Source organism: Ambystoma mexicanum, chromosome 3p (genome assembly GCF_040938575.1).
Source record: "Ambystoma mexicanum isolate Mex_15411 chromosome 3p, UKY_AmexF1_1, whole genome shotgun sequence".
NCBI lineage: Eukaryota > Metazoa > Chordata > Amphibia > Caudata > Ambystomatidae > Ambystoma > Ambystoma mexicanum.
This window is the reverse complement of record NC_090925.1, coordinates 547,728,754-547,746,206: the sequence shown is the minus strand read 5'-3', so window position 1 is coordinate 547,746,206 and position 17,453 is coordinate 547,728,754. Positions and strand designations below refer to the sequence as shown.

Sequence of the window (17,453 nt, the reverse complement as noted above, 5' to 3'; positions counted from 1 at the left end):
CTACAGCTTCAAGGGGTTCACAGACTGGTACACAGAGGCCTGGCAGGTCACTCAGCAACAGCAAAAGGAAGATACAGAGGGCGTTGCACAGTTTTTGTCCACTCCCCTTCCTCGGCCCCCGCCTCTGATGCCATGAAACAGGAACATCCGGGTCGGGGAACACAGCTCGCCGGTGGGGGAGGGGTGTTGGGCCCTGTTCCAGGATACATGGAAGCGTCTTTTCAGCAACCCATGGCTCCTATCTATTCTCTATGGGCTTCAGTCTCCCTCTTACTTTGCCTTTACCATCCTCTCCTCATCGGATCGGGTCCCCAGGCTCTTTTACAGAAGATCCTTTCTCTATTGGAGATGCAGGTGATAGAACCGGTTTCTCTTGCAGACATGGGCTTCGGTTACTCTTCCTGGATTTTTGCAGTACCCATGAACAACCATCTCTTTACCGCTGCAACGCTTAAAGATTATTACTCCTCCGAGCATCAGTATGCAGGGGACTGGATGTGTTCCCTGGACCTCAAGGATGCATACCTGCATGTACCCATGTCACCCGCATCAGTAGTTTCTGCGGTTCACTATTGTCATAACACATTCAGTACTAAGTGCTGCCCTTCAGCCTGTACTCGGCCCCTCGTGTCTATACGAAGTTGATGAACGTTCTGACCATCGCCTGTACCTTTATTTGGATGACTGGTTGGTGAGGGGGCGGGCTCACCCATAGCAGTAGTGCACATCTGCCAGAGATTGGCAGATACCCTTCATCAGCTGGGGTTCTCACTCAACCTGAGGAAATCAGTTGTGGCCTTCTCAGGATCTGGTCTTCCTACGGGCGCGTTGGAACACTACCGTTCACCGGGGGTACCCCACGCCCGAGAGGCTGATGTCCCTGCGCAAGGCGGTGGGGCACTTTCTGGCCAACTACTACGGCATGGTGGTTCCAGCACATTCTGGGCCTGATGGCCTCCTGTGTGCTGACTGTACAGCACGCCCATCTCAATGAGGCACCGCCACCTGGCGGCCGATTGGGATCAGGAGATGGGGGCTCAGTCGGCCAGGATCCCTATTCCGCCACTCCTTTTGCCAGACCTTTGCTGATGGATGGCAGTGTTTCAGTGGGAGCCCCCTTCACCCGGCCGGAGCCTTCCCTGGTTGTGACGACGGAATCCTCTATTTTGGGCTGAGGGGGCTACTCTGAAGGGCTAGGCGATCCTTTGAGCATGGTCCAAGACGAAAGCCCTCCTACATATCAACTTTCTCGAGCGCCGGGCAGTGGGCCTGGCCCTCAATGTGTTTTTTCCCCTAATCAGGGACCAGTCGGTTCTTGTCAGAACGGACAATTCTACCACAATGTTTTACCTGAAGAAGCAGGGTGGCACCCGGTCCACCCCTCCTGTGCATGGAAGCGGTTTTGAAATGGGAATGGGCCCTTACAGAGAGGATTTGGATTTCAGCGGTCCACCTGTCAGGGGACGGCAATGCAGAAGCGGATCAGCTGAGCCGCTCGGCGTTCCACACCTACGAGTGGATGTTGCACAACTACACCTTGTTGCCCCTATTCCAGCGTTGGGGGTTCGCGGACCTGGACGCGTTTGCCTCTCCGCCGAATGCCAAGTTCCCACAGTTTGCCTCATGGTCGGGCCCAGGTGTCACTGGGGCGAGATGCCTTCCAGATCTGCTGGCACGACCGCAGGTGTTACGCATTCCTGCCCACCCCTCTGCTCCAGCAGACCCTCCGCAAGTTCCCGGCTTCGTTGGATTGCAGCCACATTCTGGTTGCCCCCCACTGGCCTGCGAGACCCTGGTTTTCGGATCTGCTGCAGTTGTGCTCCCAGGGTCCCGCCCACCTTCTGATCTCCAGCAGGGGATTCTTGACTCAGCGGAGCAGGGCAGTGGGACATTCGGACCCGTCCAAGCTGGCGGCCTGGTTCCCGACCAGCTGAGGTTCAGCATGCTCAATTTTCCAGATAACTGGGACATCATTCAGCAGGCCAGGAAGCCCTCTACTCGACCCCAGTAGAAGAGCAAATGGACTAGGTTCTGCCATTTGGCTCCTGACAAGGGTCTGGACCCTGTCACCTGTCCTCTGGATGACGTACTGGATTTTTCCGCACACCTAGCTCCTTCTGTAATTCAGGTGGTTGCTTGCTGCACTTATTTAGGGGCCATTGGGGCTTACAAGAATTCCCCAGATCATGTATTTTCGGTGGCTAGCCCTGTGGTTAAGGCCCACCTTCAGGGGTTGTCTAGGATTTTTCCTCCGGTGCACAGGCTGCACCCAGTCGGAGACCTCCATGTGGTGCTGGCAGTTTTGCATCACAAACCTTTCGAGGCGATGGCCTCTCTGAGCATCTGCTTGGTGACTCTACAAACATTGCAACTGGTTGCTCTCCTCTGCGCTCATGGTTAGTGAGCTGCAGGCGCTGTCTTTGTGCAAGCCCTTCACAACGACAAGGTCCTCTTGCGCACTCGCTGTTATGCAGAGTCCTGTGCAGTTCCCTTAGGGAGCACTACAGAAGATTAAGACTACAGGTGTGAGCAATAATTCCCCTTTGGTATCAGTCTGTACCACAAAGATTTAGTTGGTAGCTGTGGCTAAGCAGTCAGACTTATCTCAAGAGGGAGATGAGCAGTATTCAGGGTTTACACAATAGGACTACAGCACTATGGTACAAGGAAACACTGACCAAAGCTTTGTATTAAAAAGAATATATGTTTATTTTACACACTTCTAGTTAGATACATCAATCACAGTTCTTAAAGCAAGTTTAAATAAGTCAGAAAAAGTATAAACAACTCCCTAGTAAATTGTAGACAAGTTTGAGCAAGAGTGAAAACTGAGCAAAATGGCACAGTGTACACCAAACACAAATGGCACTCGTTCTTTCCCACCCTTGTGAGAAATTGATAAAGTTATACAAGAATATACTCTTAGTTATCCTAGCAACACTTCCCAATAATATTGTGAACAAGATTAGGCAAGGCAGTACTTTAGTATGTATTACACTTAGGTGAAAACCGAGCAAAATGGCACTTCACAAGTTTTAAAAGTGGGAAGGAAAAGGTGGTTATAAGAGTTAGGTGCACCAACACATTTCTAGTTGAGAAGCAATCCTGAGAGGGCAGTTGTAACAGATTTAACCAGAGTCAATAGGCCTGTGCCAGGGTCAGTGGTACAGGGCAAAGGGCCCAGGAGCAAAAATGTTCTTGTAGCTGCAGTCAAGTCTTTGTTAAACGATTCGAAAAGGTAGTTGCAGAAGGTGAAAGATAATGTTTAGAGGATAGGGGCGGCCAACCCAACAGGTAGGTAAATGATTTAAAACACCTTCAGCGCTACCAAACGAAACGGGAGGCCTGGCGGAACACAGTACCTTTAAAATGTAGAAGAGGCTCCTGCGGTTGTTCCTGCAGTTCGGGGGATCCAGCAGAGGAAGAGAGGCTCTCGTCGTGGAGGAAGGTTCGAGTTACTGCACTGCCCAGGGATGAAACCAGCCGCGGTGCTGCCAAACGAAAATAAAAGGTACGCTCCTTTAAATCGCGGTCCGGGTGGACGGGTGCCTGGCTATCCGGTCTCCGAGTGCAGGGCACTGGTGATTCGACCAGGGCAGGTCCGGGAAGGAGATTGGCAAACTGGTTGGCCCCACCAGCTCAAGGGAAGAAGGCTCTTGCAGATGAAGATCTCCTCTCGTCGTGTGGAGAAAAGTGGTGAGACGATGCAGCAGGCTTCACCGGTGGTTCAGTCGTTGCAGATGTCTTTGGCTTCTCTCCTCTTCAGCTTTTTAGTTCCAGTGGCGACATCTTGCTCTTCCAGTCCTCAGGACCCTGCTTTTATGCAAAAAGATCCCCATTCATACAGCCTAGCTGTCACTCACACAGTGGAGTGGTCATCCTGGCGGGAGACCCTCCAGCCTATCGGGGCAGAGTGCGACTTGGGTTGCGAAGGCAACCCTGTCCAGGGGTCCTACTCCCCCCTCCCACACTATGGGTCCACCCCAGATTCAGTGGCGCCGAAAGGATGGCTTCTTGGCAGAAGCCCGCCAAAAGGAAGAACAAAGGACCCCCGACCTGGGTTAGGATTTTAGAGAAAGACACAAAAAAGAATTTATATTAAAGTTCTGGCAAATAAAACCTATCGGAGTGAAGTTAATATAAAAATAAACCGGTGGTATGTTGGAGGCTTTCCGAAAATGTGGTAGCCTCGAACAATGGGAAAATCCCATAGGAAAATATTTGCGGTCGAATATTTTTGGTAGTAACCACTGCCACCAGCCAGAAACTTTTGAGAGAGGGACTGTACAGTACCCTCTCGAAAATGAACATAAGGGAAAAACTATGAACCCTTTCCAGTACCTCCATAGTAAGATGGGTTGGACTGGTTTTGTTCATATAGAGTAGGCTTGTCCAACCTTTTTGAATGTGGGGCCGAAGCATTAACTTTGTCACCCAGTGGGCCGGCGAGCCAAAAGTCAACAACCTCACCCAAAGCAGTATATTAAAAAGCGGTAGTGTGACCTTTGACACAGTAGCATCACAGAGAGTGATAGCCATGCAGTCCCAAATATAGCTTTTGGTGTCATGGGCAGTGATCAAAGGTTAGTTGCTTGTGATATCTTTCAGTGTCTGTATTAATAATTTTCTGAAATACCGGGGGCGACCGAGCGTAGCGAGGGAGCTACAAGCTTCTAGGGAGGGTTTGGGCGGGTTCTCCCCCACCCCCCAAGAATTCTTTTTCAAATATGGGGTTGAAATGGTGCATTTTACAGCAGAAAAGGTGACCAAAAAGCCATAAGTTTACAATCCTTTCTAAAGGGGAACATGAAAATTCCATGTCACCAACAGCAGAAAAGAACATTTTACAACGCAACACATTTTAATGATCAATGTGTCCACAGTGTAAGACAGCACTGTCACTGATGTAACACATTGTCATTCTGGTTGCACCCAAAATATGCCTCTGTAGCAACATGTCAATGCTGGCTGTTCCCAATTTAGGCCAGCATTGTCCTGTACAAAGCATGATTGATGCTGCCTGAGCATGTGCATTGTGCCCAATACATATGGTAGCTTATCTCTGTAATACACATTACTTCTGTGGTGATGAAAGAAGCATAATTCAATTCGACAGATTAAATGTGGAAAAGCGATCACCCAAACGTGAACCTAATTGAACAAACGCAATGGGAGCACAATCTTAACCTAGCAGGCCTAGTGCACACTTTACCTTTTCTTTCTTTCACCAATAAATCGGGGGGAGAGCGCGAACGTAGCCTCCCCACTACCAGAAATAAAGTAGTGTATCCCGCATTTGGGGACATAGCAGGGGTCAGCAAATCCGATTTGCAATGGGTAAGCCTCCCCCTGAGAGATCTGCCCTTGAGATCAGATTCTCCCCTGCCAGCTAAGTATGAGTTGCATGCAAGAGGGCAGGGGTTGGGTCAGTTCTGGGAAGCCCTGCTAAGCAAGGGTGAGAAGGCAGGCCCCGACCCAGCCCCAACCGCCCACCCCCGGAAGCTCTGAGCGTCTGCAGAGCTGCCTGTCCCGTGTGTTGGGCGGAAGCTCTGGCAGTCAGAGCCCAGCCGAAGAGCAGATTGTAGCGCAGTTCCTTTCTCCCATCAGGCCCTGCTTGGCCCGAGATTTGTATAAATAGTAGGATGGCTCGAGCAGGCCTGTTGCAGTCTGCCCACTGGCCTGTCGGCCCCACATGGGCCCATGGCCCTCCTCAGCGGAGCTGCTCAGCGCTGGCCCCATTGACACCATCATAATCATCCTGGACCTCGACGCTCCACCACCCCTGAATCTCATAGTTTTGCTCTATGACAATGCTGAAGCTTTGACATCTTTGCTGTAACCATATGCCGTGTTGTATCAGCCGAGCCTGCACAGCGCCAAAGGCAAGTATTCCCTTGTCCGGGCCCAGAGGTCACTGAGTCTTCCAGTGCCATCCACTTGGCACGGCCTACTGTTCCCCGCGTTTTCTTCCCACAAATCAGCACCACTGCCAAACAGAACTGCATCATGGAGGCCCATCGCTGCTGCTCTCCGACTTGACCCCAGCCCAGCGCAAAGGCACCCATGCTTCTGGTCTGATGCTGAAAAGCCTGGCTCTGCTGAGATCCGAAAGACAAGAACAAAGGTATTTTGGGAACATAGTACTATTGTTTTTTGTGTTCCAACTATATCCTCTCGCACCTCTCCTGAAGAGTATAGGCTGCCCTCAGATTGTGCTACCAAAAGAGTGATAATAAGTTATACCTGTTGGGCTTGCCTGTTTCACTTTTATGATTGGGATCACTGCTGCATGGGTATTAAGTGCGTTATAAATAACCTATCAGATCATATCATAGATCACAGCGAGGTGTAGGACTGAATTTGCAAATGGCCTGGGGCTCCGATCTGTGATATGTAAAGCTCCCACCCCACCCCCCATGTGGTTCTGAATAAAATGTGTGTAACCTTCATAAGCAACTTCCAGAAACCTTGGCAGGCCCATTTGCAGGTTGCAGTGTGTTATTGGGGCACTACTAGGGTAACACATTGTGCTGTACATGTGGTATTCGCCATGCTTTGATACTCCACTGGCCACATCTATGTCCAATGTACTTGGTATAATGCATGGACATTTTCATCAATCCGCACTGTGCTTAGAGGTAAACGTAACTGAGCTCCCACTGTTCTTCTTTGTCTCGAGACGAGGAAAAAAGCACTGCAAATGTTAGTTTCTCAGCTGATAAAGGTTCATCTTCGGTGACATTCGCAATTCAAAAGAACGATTTTTGGGGCAGACAGGCTGTGTCGCCGCAACCCCTGCTAAACATATGCCCAGAGATGACAAACCTTGAAAGTAACGCTGCACAATGGCCCTCTGAGCAGCGGCCCTTGGCTAATCGGGGGTTCAGGAATCCGCTGTGCTGCCCACGCCCAGAGGAACTCCTGCACAGCACCTGTCCACATAATCCTTCGCCCGGGCCAGCACTCTTCTCCTCACCTCGCCACCTCCTCCCTTCATCTCGGCTAGCCTTTTGCCCCTCGGAGCCCATGCAAGAGAGGAACGGGCATGTCTGGGACGGAGCCCGTTTCTCTCTTGCATGGTGGGTCCTCCTTGCCTGAAATGGGATATTTAAATGCAAAGTAATTGCTACTATATTAATCACATTGTTCATAGTTTGTGGGAGTACTGGGCAATTGTATGGACCCGTGCTCACCGAAAATGAACGGTATTCCCGAGGTAACCCTCACTATGCCGTGATGCAAATTAGTCTCTCCTTCCTCCAAGTCCCAAGATCTTGACAAATTTATTTATTTCTGCAATGTTTGTCAGATATCCGACAAACATTGCATAAATTAACGCTTCGTGGCTGAGGACTGTAACTACCTCTGTTGACCCCATGGGGTCACCAGAGGAAGTTAGTTATATAATACTTTTTTTTTAACTCAAGAGTTGCCCAACATACGGCCTGGCGGGCCGCATTGTGGCCCGCGGGCTGTATGTTGGGCAACCCTGATATAGAGTGACTAGTAAAGTCAATGAGGACTTTACATGTCCTGGGAGACAGTAGTCAGTCCCAGGGTATGGAGTCTCTTTGGGGGTCGCTACGACACCCCTGTGTCACTGCTCGGAGGGTGCTGTGCAACACATGTGGATAAAGATGGTCCCTATGAGGGTGAGAAAAACCCCATAGACATTAAACACAAAAAAATAGCCTAGAACACACATAGCAAACATGCCTAAGAGTGGAAAAAGAGTCTCACTCTTAGCAGGAGAAAAAAAAAAACCCTTCAAATCCAGCAAAGCTGCTGGGGGACTCTATAGGTAAGGGAAATTAGCCATAGAATGAGAATTCTCCCTAACACTCGCCCACACCTCTTGCCCAAGGTGGTCTCTCCATTTCATCTGAATCAAGAGATCTGCCTGGCAGTGTTCTTCCCAAACCCGCAGTCAAAGGCAGAGACAGCCCTACATTCCTTGGACCTCAAGAGGGTCCTCAAGTTTTATCTCTCAAACTAAATCCTTGAGGAAGTCTGAAGCATTCTTTGTGACTTTTGTGGGCCATGGGCAAACCTGTTCCGGAGGGATTCATGCCCATGCGGTCAGAGCTAAGGCCACGGCAGTTCCGTTTCAGAGACATGCTTCTTGATAGGTCAGCAGGGCAGCTACTTTGGTGGGGGGTGAGGGGGGCGTCGGCCTTCTGTAGGCACTACTCACTGGACACTAGCTCCAGTCGTGATGCAGCGTTTGGTCGGGTTGTTTTGAAGAACCTTTTTGCTTCGTCCTAGATCTGAGGCAGGTTATCACAGCTGCACCCTATGTTCTTGTTCAGTGGAATCACCCACAAGGATGGAGGAAAGGGGACGGGACATATGAGTAATTAGTAACTCACTGTATTGACTAGAGTACTCATAGTACCCTTTCCTCCATACGTCCCACTCGCCTTCCCCCGCTAGTATGCCAAGGGCTAATATGTTCTAAGAGTAGCCGGGTATCTAAGGGTCCGATGTGTTCAAAGGGGAGGTGAGGTGACGAAGGGCAGGGCCTTCCCACGCCAGAGGCCGCTCGCAATACTAAATTTAAAGGGGAAGCTCAATTTTTCACTGCCAAAGGTTTCGGTGCCATCACCATGTTGAGGGGATGCCCACAAGAATAAATGAAAGGGCACTAGTGACTAGAAGTATTCTAGTCACTACGGCGAGTAACTTTAATTTACCTAAAGTATGTAAATTGGTCAACTCCAAAAAGAGGGTATAAGGTTGAACTAAATTGAATACCCAGATGTTGATCATTATTCACTGGGTCTGCTTTAAAAGGGAAAAGGAGCCACTGCATTTTAAAAGTCCTGAAAATTGAAAGTTGTGATTTATGTTGCGATAAGTATATGTTCTGGTAATTTATTTTTGTTGAGGTCATAAACTTAAAGATAGGATCTTTGATTAATATTATCACTGATATCATCATTGGTGTAATATGATTGTGTTTTGTCAACAGGGCTCCTTTACTGCAGTCCCTCATTGGTCTTTTTGAGCTTCCTGAAGATGACACTATTCCAGATGAAGAACATTTTATTGATATTGAAGATACTCCTGGGTATCAAACAGCTTTTTCACAGCTGGCGTTCGCTGGGAAAAAAGAGCATGATCCAATTGGTCAGATGGTTAGCAATCCAAAGTTCCTGTTGGTACAGTCTCTACACAAGCTATCCACTGCGTTTCCTGGCAGAGTACGTTTCCTTTACTTGTATTTAAGACCAAATGTGGGTCTAAAAGATGTCACTAATTTAACACGTTTCTGATTTTGACCAATCCAATGCTACACATTTTTTACAAAAGGTTTGTACATTTAATGCCCGAACTGCCTTAATTAAAACATTTCTCAATATGTTCTAAAGTTTTAATTGTTGAGGCAGCTTATAACTTTGTTCATTGTGGTGCATTAGATGGAAAATTGGCTCTTCAAAAGCTTAATTTCAGCTTTGTGTAGGTCGTCCTAACTATCTTTGTGGTAACCAGTTTGGGGCACTTTTTTTTTCCTTAGCTGTTTTTGTTGCTAACATCATGTGGTAACACAGTATGTGCATACTGTATGTGATGTCATAGTGGGATCGTAGTGGGCCTACTGTGCATGGCATCCCGGATCCACCCGATGTTCCGACTGTGTATTCTGCACCGAATTGCCCCGACATGGGCACTGTTAGTAAAGATGTTCTTTGTGCTGCTTTCCTCCCATTGCCATCTATGGGAGGCCTTATCTTTTTGCTATTGTCTGCTTCCAAACCTGATGTTTTGGAGCGAAGTTAATCCCTCTGCTTGAATTCCCTAGACTTTTGCTCACTTTTATTAAGACACAACAGTCCTTAAGACTATCAGTTTTGGGAGAACTTTGTTGGAATTCTTGCATTTTTAAAGCATCATACATCACCTTTAAGTGAAGCGTGATTAGGATATTTGTTATCCTTATGTTTTCTTTGTAGCTTTGTGGTTACAACTACGTGTCCAGGGTGGGCTAGTGGCAGCAGATATTTTTCTACCCTGTATTTGACTTTCCTCATGCATGTTGGCATTTTATCCCATAATACCATTTATACTACCGTATACACATAAAACAGCTGTGGCACAAGATGTTCGCCTATCCTTTGGCCATTCTGTGCTTTGGCCTTCTTCCTGCCCTGTTGTCTCGAATTGCTGTATATTGGAAGCCCTTTCTTGGGCAAAGTGGTGGTTTAGGTTTGTGGCCAGATGTGGGAGCTGGGTCTGTCTGTACTCGGTCCATTCCAAGCCGAGTCTCTGTTGCTGGGTGGAAATATTGGCCAGAGGCTGTCCATGATTGGACAGCCCCTGCCAGTTTTAATGGTGCAGATCCATACCATTGGTGCGACTGGGGAGCAGTAGGGGGGTGGGGGAGAGGGGTGCAGGACCCAATTCCAAATCCTGGATAAAAGGACTTCTGCAGCTATTGAACAGAAGTGCAGCCCTGTGTAGACCCGAGGATTATCACTGCAGCTGACCAACATTGCCTCTAGCCAAGCTCCCGTGAAGCACTGCTCCTCTCTCATGATCTCCAGAAGGCCCTTGTCTGTGCTATGACCCATTGACTGGTGAGAACATACTGTCCCGACCCTTGCTCTAGGATCTGTGCCTGCTGAGCCTTCTTAAGTGTCCCTAGACCACCCGGTGTACTGACCAGCTCTCTCCTATGTTACCTCTCTGCACGGCCGTTGTTCCAACTCCAGCCTTTGTAATATGCAGATATTCAACTGGTGAGACAAGACTCCCAATCACTGACCTTTTAGCCTTCATGGCTGAAAAGAAGCTGTGCAGGACTGGCTTCTTTGTTCTCGCCACAAGGATTGCCTGTAGCCGCCTCATTGTGTTGACCACAGCTGCAGCCTGTGTTCGTCCTGGAGGTCCCCTTCCTATCATGCCAAGGATATCCATTTGTCCTATCTTCAGAACTGTTCACCAGATCCTGGAAGTGCAGTCTAGCTTGACTCAATCCTGAAGCCGAAATTGACCCCTGCACCCTCAGACCCTGACTGTCCTTGACCGGACACAGCTTAGAAGTGGGCCCAGCAAATTCAAGAAACCCTGAAGGGGTTGCTGAAGAAATCTGATTGGGGGCTGAGTTTGCATACCTACTCCTCCCTGTCCCCTCTTTTGCCATAGGGTTTTATAGGCTTCAAGTCCTTACTCTATCTCTCCATTGCCAGACTTACAACGGTTGTGGTCTGGTCAAGGATCCTTCTCCTTCCACTCCCTCCCCCATTCCGTCCTCTGGGCTTCCCCTACTGTGGTGGGATTGGGAGAGAAACTTGTAAGACACTTTACTTGCCAACATTTAACTCCAGCAGTTCGCTTAGGCAAATATTTCGCAAATCTAACAGTAAACCCTCCTTTATCTTGTTGAACTGGTGGCTTTTGGGCACTAGGCCTCAATGGCTGTTGTAGCTGTTTTATTTTAATTTACTTGCATGTCTCCAACTGGTTCTAAATTGCGATTTGCTCTGTTTCTCACTTGCATTACCATGCACAGTTACTTTAAATGTTGCTCTTAACATTTCTCACTATTTCATGACAGTTTTAAAGGTGAAGTGTTGGTGTTAGGAGAACCCCCAATAGCTAATGTATATGATGGTTTCAATAGCTAATGTATATGATAGTTGTGTGACTATACAAATCTGAAGGCTTAATTGCGTTGAGTGCATTGTTAAGGCCTAATAACTATTTGTATACATCCTCTGTCTTGAATTGGAGTCCTCTGTTTTGTATCATTGTAGCCTCACTGCTCTGCTACTCTACCTTGACAGGGTTTGGCTAGAGATCAGTGTCTTTCCTTTTCACTGCAATAGGTTGGCCTCTCAGAATCTACACCAAATGTTAATTCTAGATATCCATCTTAATGGATTGGGGCTTGTCAGGTTGCGTCCTGCATCTACTACTTTTTGCAATCATGCTGCCCACCAAGTCCATTTATACCTGGAGGTGGCATACATTCTCGGTTTGGTGTCGAGAGGGAAGTCTTTACTGCCCCACCTGTCCTACTCCTGTACTGGATTTTCTGTGGTCATTAGCCCAAGTGTGCCTGCCGATCAGCACTTTGCAGCTGTACCTGTCTGCAATGTTGGCCTTTAAGTTGGACCTCTGAGCAAAAACAAGGCTTGTATTTCATGATCCCCCCCCCCCCACACACACACATTTTGGCCGGGTTTGCTGGCTCTGCAGCCCGTTTCCCCCGTGCCAATTTGTTGTTCCTGGGTTGGACTTAAATGTTAGTTTTGACTTTTCTTATCAGAGCTCTTTTTGAGCCCCTGGATTCTTGTTTTTTAAGGTAGCGCATCCTTAAGGTGATTTTTCTGGTAACCATCACTTCTGTGAGAAGGGCGAGTGAGCTGCAGTCATCTGTTAAACCTCCTGTAAGAATGGCATCGCATCAACAGTAAGACACTCAAGTGACCACAGTTTCAGGGTGTTTATTGAACTTCAACAAGGGTATGATAAACGCCTATTTATTCCTAAATCTACAGATGGGAGCAAGCTATGACCATCAAATAATAATAATGCAGTCCTAGTGGGGTCTTGTCAAAATAAAAGGGCCTATATTAAAAAGCCCATTGCCTATCCGTATCCCTAAATACAAATAGTGTGGGGGTAGTGTTTATCCAAAAAGAAAAGTGTTCCCAAAAATGATATGTCTGGATGTTCAGGCCATTGGCCTCTCTTCCCCACGTTTTTAGCACGGGACAAAGCGGTTCACTCGAGCATAGCACAATCTCTGGCTTCTTCGGCACAAGTATACAGTTCAATCACTACCATCAGGGCCCTCTGTGCTCAAGTCTCTTTACTTATCAGAGTCACTTGATTCAGAGGGCCTGATGTACGAAAACAAATGGAAAGTTATTTTCCTCTTACAAGTACTCTATTCACGGTTCACCCCGGATCCCACTCGACTGGGCTCAGATCCTCCTCTTACACAATTACTCTCCCTCCGCCGGGTTTGGACCAATTTCAGTTATCAACTATGGAAGACTTTCGAATGTGCACAGGGTTTACCTTGACCCGTTGCAGGATGACTTTGATGTCGCAATTTCTTTTTACAATTGCCACCTCCCAGTTGGATGCCTAACGGAGACCTTCGAATGAGCACTCATGTGGCACCAAACCACTCTGTTTACGGTATCTGCCTTGGCCTCTAAAGTTTAGTCACTCATCTTCTGTTTAATTATTCACATTGCTCGTCACATACGCTTCACACACTGTTCTCTTCAGATTTCTCTATACAATGTTGCAGCTTGCAACCTTGGCTATAACACAGGCTGGTCTGGTATCAGTCTATCTGACTCACTAGCTGTGCTGACTTTACTGGCGCTGCTTTGTGGTAGGAGCCAAGGACAGTACCACAACGGCAAATGCTTCTCCCCACCTTGGCGAACGATGCGGGAGAGCACCGGGTACCTCGAAACACAATGCAGGTTTCTTCAGCTTTAATTCCAGTCTTATGTTTCTTATTCTCGAAGGCTCATGAAAGTAACGTCTTTCTCCGAAAAGTTTAAAGGGTACTTCGCTCCTTGCAACTGCCATCTGCTTCCTCGTGTGATTTGCCTTGCTCAGAGTGTGCTTTCAGGCTCTGCCTTTTATCCATGTGGGGGAGTGTGATGAAAGTCAGGTAGTGTGTGTGTAATTATCAGTAATTGCCTGACTCTGCCTGACCATTGTGTTGGGACATGTCAGGTATATGACTTGGGTGTTAGTCTGTTTTCTCTCACAGTGAGCTGTCCGTGAGAAAGTGTTTGTGTCAGGAAAGGGGTTGGGGGGGGGGGGGTTTGAGTTCTTAAGTATCCTACCTATTAGGATAGGGAAAAGGTTTTACAGGGAAGGAGATACCGCATAGTCTATTCTTGACATGATGAGGGCGACGATAGTGAGTGTTTTGTGCGTGAAGGAGAGGAAAGGTAGGACTCTTCTTGCCATGTTGAGGAGGAAAAAACATTTCTTGACTGTTGAATTTACTTGTGGTTCTAAGGTTAGGGTGTTGTCCATCAGGACTCCCAGATTTTTTACTACCTTAGATGGTGCGGTTCCCATTTCCGTTGGCCACGGATGCCGGTTCCGTTCTCTTGGTCTTTGGATATGATCATGATTTCTGTCTTTCCTGGGTTTATTTTTAGGTTGTTGGCAGTCATCCAGTTAAAGTCTTCTTTTAGACACTCGATTAGGGTTGCATGATCAGCTTGGGTGTCTTTGATTTTGTAGATGATTTGGGTATCATCTGCGTAGTTGTAGCATGTAATGTACTTTTTGAAGATTCTGGTAACCAGAATCTAGTAGATGAGAATGAGAGCAATGAGAAAAACAATTATCACACACATCCTTAATCTATACAGTATATATATATATATATATATATACACAACACATTTCCTAATGCAGTGAAAACATAACCACAACCTGTGAAGAGAGGGTTAAGTTAGCATACAAATGGCATTGGGTTATGCTTCAGAGTTTGTTCCCTAACTTTCGAGTCCAACCCTAAGTGAGGGGAGCCTTGTGCTCAACAGTACAGTTGTGTGTAAAAACGCATGATTGCGCAGGTGAACAAAAAGCAGGTCTTTGCAGGGGGGTAACAAGTCAGGAATAGGCTTGAGGCAATGAAGAATAAGTTCCCACTATTCGAGTAGGCCCTGCCCTTGGCGGCAAAGCAGTGTTGAACAGGGGAGAATAGCTTGGGAGCGCATGCTAATCCAGCCAAGTCTGAATACCTTTAAGGGATACTCGTGCATTAAATGATAGTCTGTGCCAAGGGGCAACATGCAAGTACTCACCGACCCCCGGCACAATCCAGACCAAATTTTGCCAGTTTAGTCGAGGTCGCTAGTATGTTGGAGTCCTACAGTTTTGCGGCGGTCCGGCTCTCAGCATCTGCGTTGGAGAACAATTGTCCGTGACGGGACAGTTGCCTTTTCTCAGCTTCCGAAGGATGTATGAAGAAAATTCCAGTGCAGCTGGCATCGGGGCTGTTAGGCAGAATTATATGCAGTACCCTTTGGGAACACCAGACACAATTAAGACTACAAGTGTCAGTACAATTTCACCTTTTGTACAAGCCTGTACTACACAGTTATAGTGGTAGCAGTAGCGGAGCAGCCAGACTTCTCAAGAGTAAGTGAGCAGGACAAATGGTTACACAAAGGACAGCAATTACTATGATTCAGGCAAACACTGACTCATGGTTTCTAAGTAAAAGAATATATATTTATTCAGTTGTATAACATTTCACAATTAAAAATCACAATCATAAATACACCACACCACTTCCCTTAAATTCCAGACAAGTTAAGCTCACAAAATGAAGTGGGAGCAAAATGGCACTCCAACAATTTAAAAGGGAGGGAAATACAAAAGTTATTAGAAATTAGGCAAAACCAACAGTTAAGTACTCAGGGCAATTGAACAAGAGAGACTACAGTGAGGAGATCAGCTAGAAAAGGCTTACGGCCAAAGTCAATGGGTCGAAAGTCTTTTGCTTAAGATCGCACAGTTCAGGGTAGTTCGCAGTAAAGTTCGTGGCACAGATTCCGGACGAGGTTGGTTGGTAGAAAAGTTAGTTCAAAGAGAAGAGTAGGACAAGCCCTCGGATTGGAGAAAGATTTCAAACACTTTCACCGCGGCTGAACGAAATGGACAACCGGATTTGCACAGTGCCTTAAAACAGAGAGGGAGCTGTAGCTGAGGTGGATGTTCCTGGTGGTTCCTGCAGGCTCACGGTTCCTGAAGCAACTGTAGGACTGACACGAAGTAGGAAGACTGGAGGGTCCTATGCCACCCAGGGAAGAAACCAGCAGCAGAGCAAAACGAATAAAAGGTGCGCTCCTTAAAACCCAAGCAGGGTCCGACCTTCCTGGCTATCCGGCTGTACAGTGAATTCGTCCAGAGGAGGGGTCCTGGCTTGTCGTTTGGGCAAACTGGTTGGTCCCACCAGATCAATGGAAGAAGTTTCCTGGAGGATCTTCTCTGTCTGATTCAGAGATTCGGACCTGCAGCAGGGCTCCCCCATTCATACAGCCTGCTGTCAATCGCACAGCAGGGTGGCTGGCCTGGCAAGGCCAGTCCCCTTAGCCAATCAAACAGGAGTGCGACTTGGGTTACCAAGGGAACCCATGGCAGGGGTCCGAAGATCCCTCCCTCACATCCTGCCTACCTCGACTTTCAGGTGCCTTAAGGAGAGCTTCTGTGCAGAAGCCCGCGAAAAGACAGCGAACAAAGGAATATTCCCCGGTTTGGCGCGCAGAGAAAAACACGAGAAAGACTTTAACAAAAAGAAATGGCAAATAAACCCAGCCGGAGCCAAAATAAAATGTATTTGGTCCAGCAGGTTTATGTTCGAGGCTAATATAATAGCCTAAAACATTACCACGTTTATATAAGATAATCGCAGTAGGAAAGTTAGGACAGATACCACTGCCACCAGCCAAGTCTTAACTTTAAGGAAGCCAAACAAGGCTCCAAGAGGCACAGACAAAAAGGGATAAGAGTTAACCCTTTCCAGTACTCCATGTAAGATGCGGTGAACTGGGTCTGTGGTTTAAAGTGGCTATATAAAGTTAATGGCAACTTTACCTGTTTCTGGGGAACAGTAGTCAGCCCCAGAAAAATGGAGTCGGGGGGGGGGGGGGGGGGGGGAGTCTCAAAAACAACCCTGTGTCACTGCACTGAAGGTGCTGTGTAACACACACAAAAAGTGGTGCACATGGAGTAGGTGAGGCTCCAGTGCCCAAGATCACACACAGTGAAAATACACACAGCAAAACACATATAAGTGTGGGAAAGAGGCTCACTCTTACCAGGTGAAAAGAATAAACCCTAGAAATCCAGCAAAGCTGCTGAGGGACTCATTAGGGAAGGGAAATAAGCAATTTATGAGAATTCTCCCCAACAGGGGTACAGGGGCACAGGAGAGCAGAACAGCAGGGGAACTATAGCGACCGTCGCCACCAGGTAGTGATGCAGGAATCATGGATGCGGGCAGCGTTATGCACTCTCCTTAATTCAGGACCCAAAGGAGCTATGCCTGCGAAATCTGGCAGGAGAATGCATGGGACAACAAGCAAGCAATGTCCCAGGTCTCGGGTCTGCACTCGAGACGGCGGCGGAGCTGCGGGGTTACTCTGTGGTAGAGTTGGACAGTTCACTGGATGGCCCAGGAGCACTTCCGAAGGAGCTTGTTCGGTGGGTAAGCGGAGGCGCCGAGAGTAGTTCCCACTACTCCAAAGCGGCCAAGTGCCTTGGCAGGCCTTCTTGATCAAAGAATAAAGCACGGTGTGATGTCACAGCAGAGAGCAAAGGGTGCCAAAACCTTCCAAAGCATCGCAAGCGGTTTCACAAGTCTGTTTTTTCATGTAAGAGACTTGGCTCCTTCTGTAGTTGGGTGAGAACACATGTGATCGACTTGGAATGGCTGCAGAGCCCCTTCTCTTATC

At 47.7% G+C, this 17,453-nt stretch overlaps 1 protein-coding gene and 1 non-coding gene across 3 annotated transcripts in view; one reads left to right on the top strand and one right to left on the bottom strand.

The window, feature by feature from the left end:
* Window positions 1-17,453, top strand: part of CSE1L (chromosome segregation 1 like) — a 1,325,092-nt gene that overhangs the window by 1,175,807 nt on the left and 131,832 nt on the right. For both annotated transcript variants that reach the window (XM_069651279.1, XM_069651278.1), the window contains exon 24: window positions 8,972-9,203. In XM_069651279.1, the coding sequence (XP_069507380.1) occupies window positions 8,972-9,203 (232 nt within the window). The remainder of the gene's footprint in view (window positions 1-8,971; window positions 9,204-17,453) is intronic.
* On the bottom strand, window positions 5,238-5,397 carry LOC138581552 (U1 spliceosomal RNA). Its single transcript, XR_011304622.1, has one exon. It is a non-coding gene; the product is annotated as a U1 spliceosomal RNA (small nuclear RNA).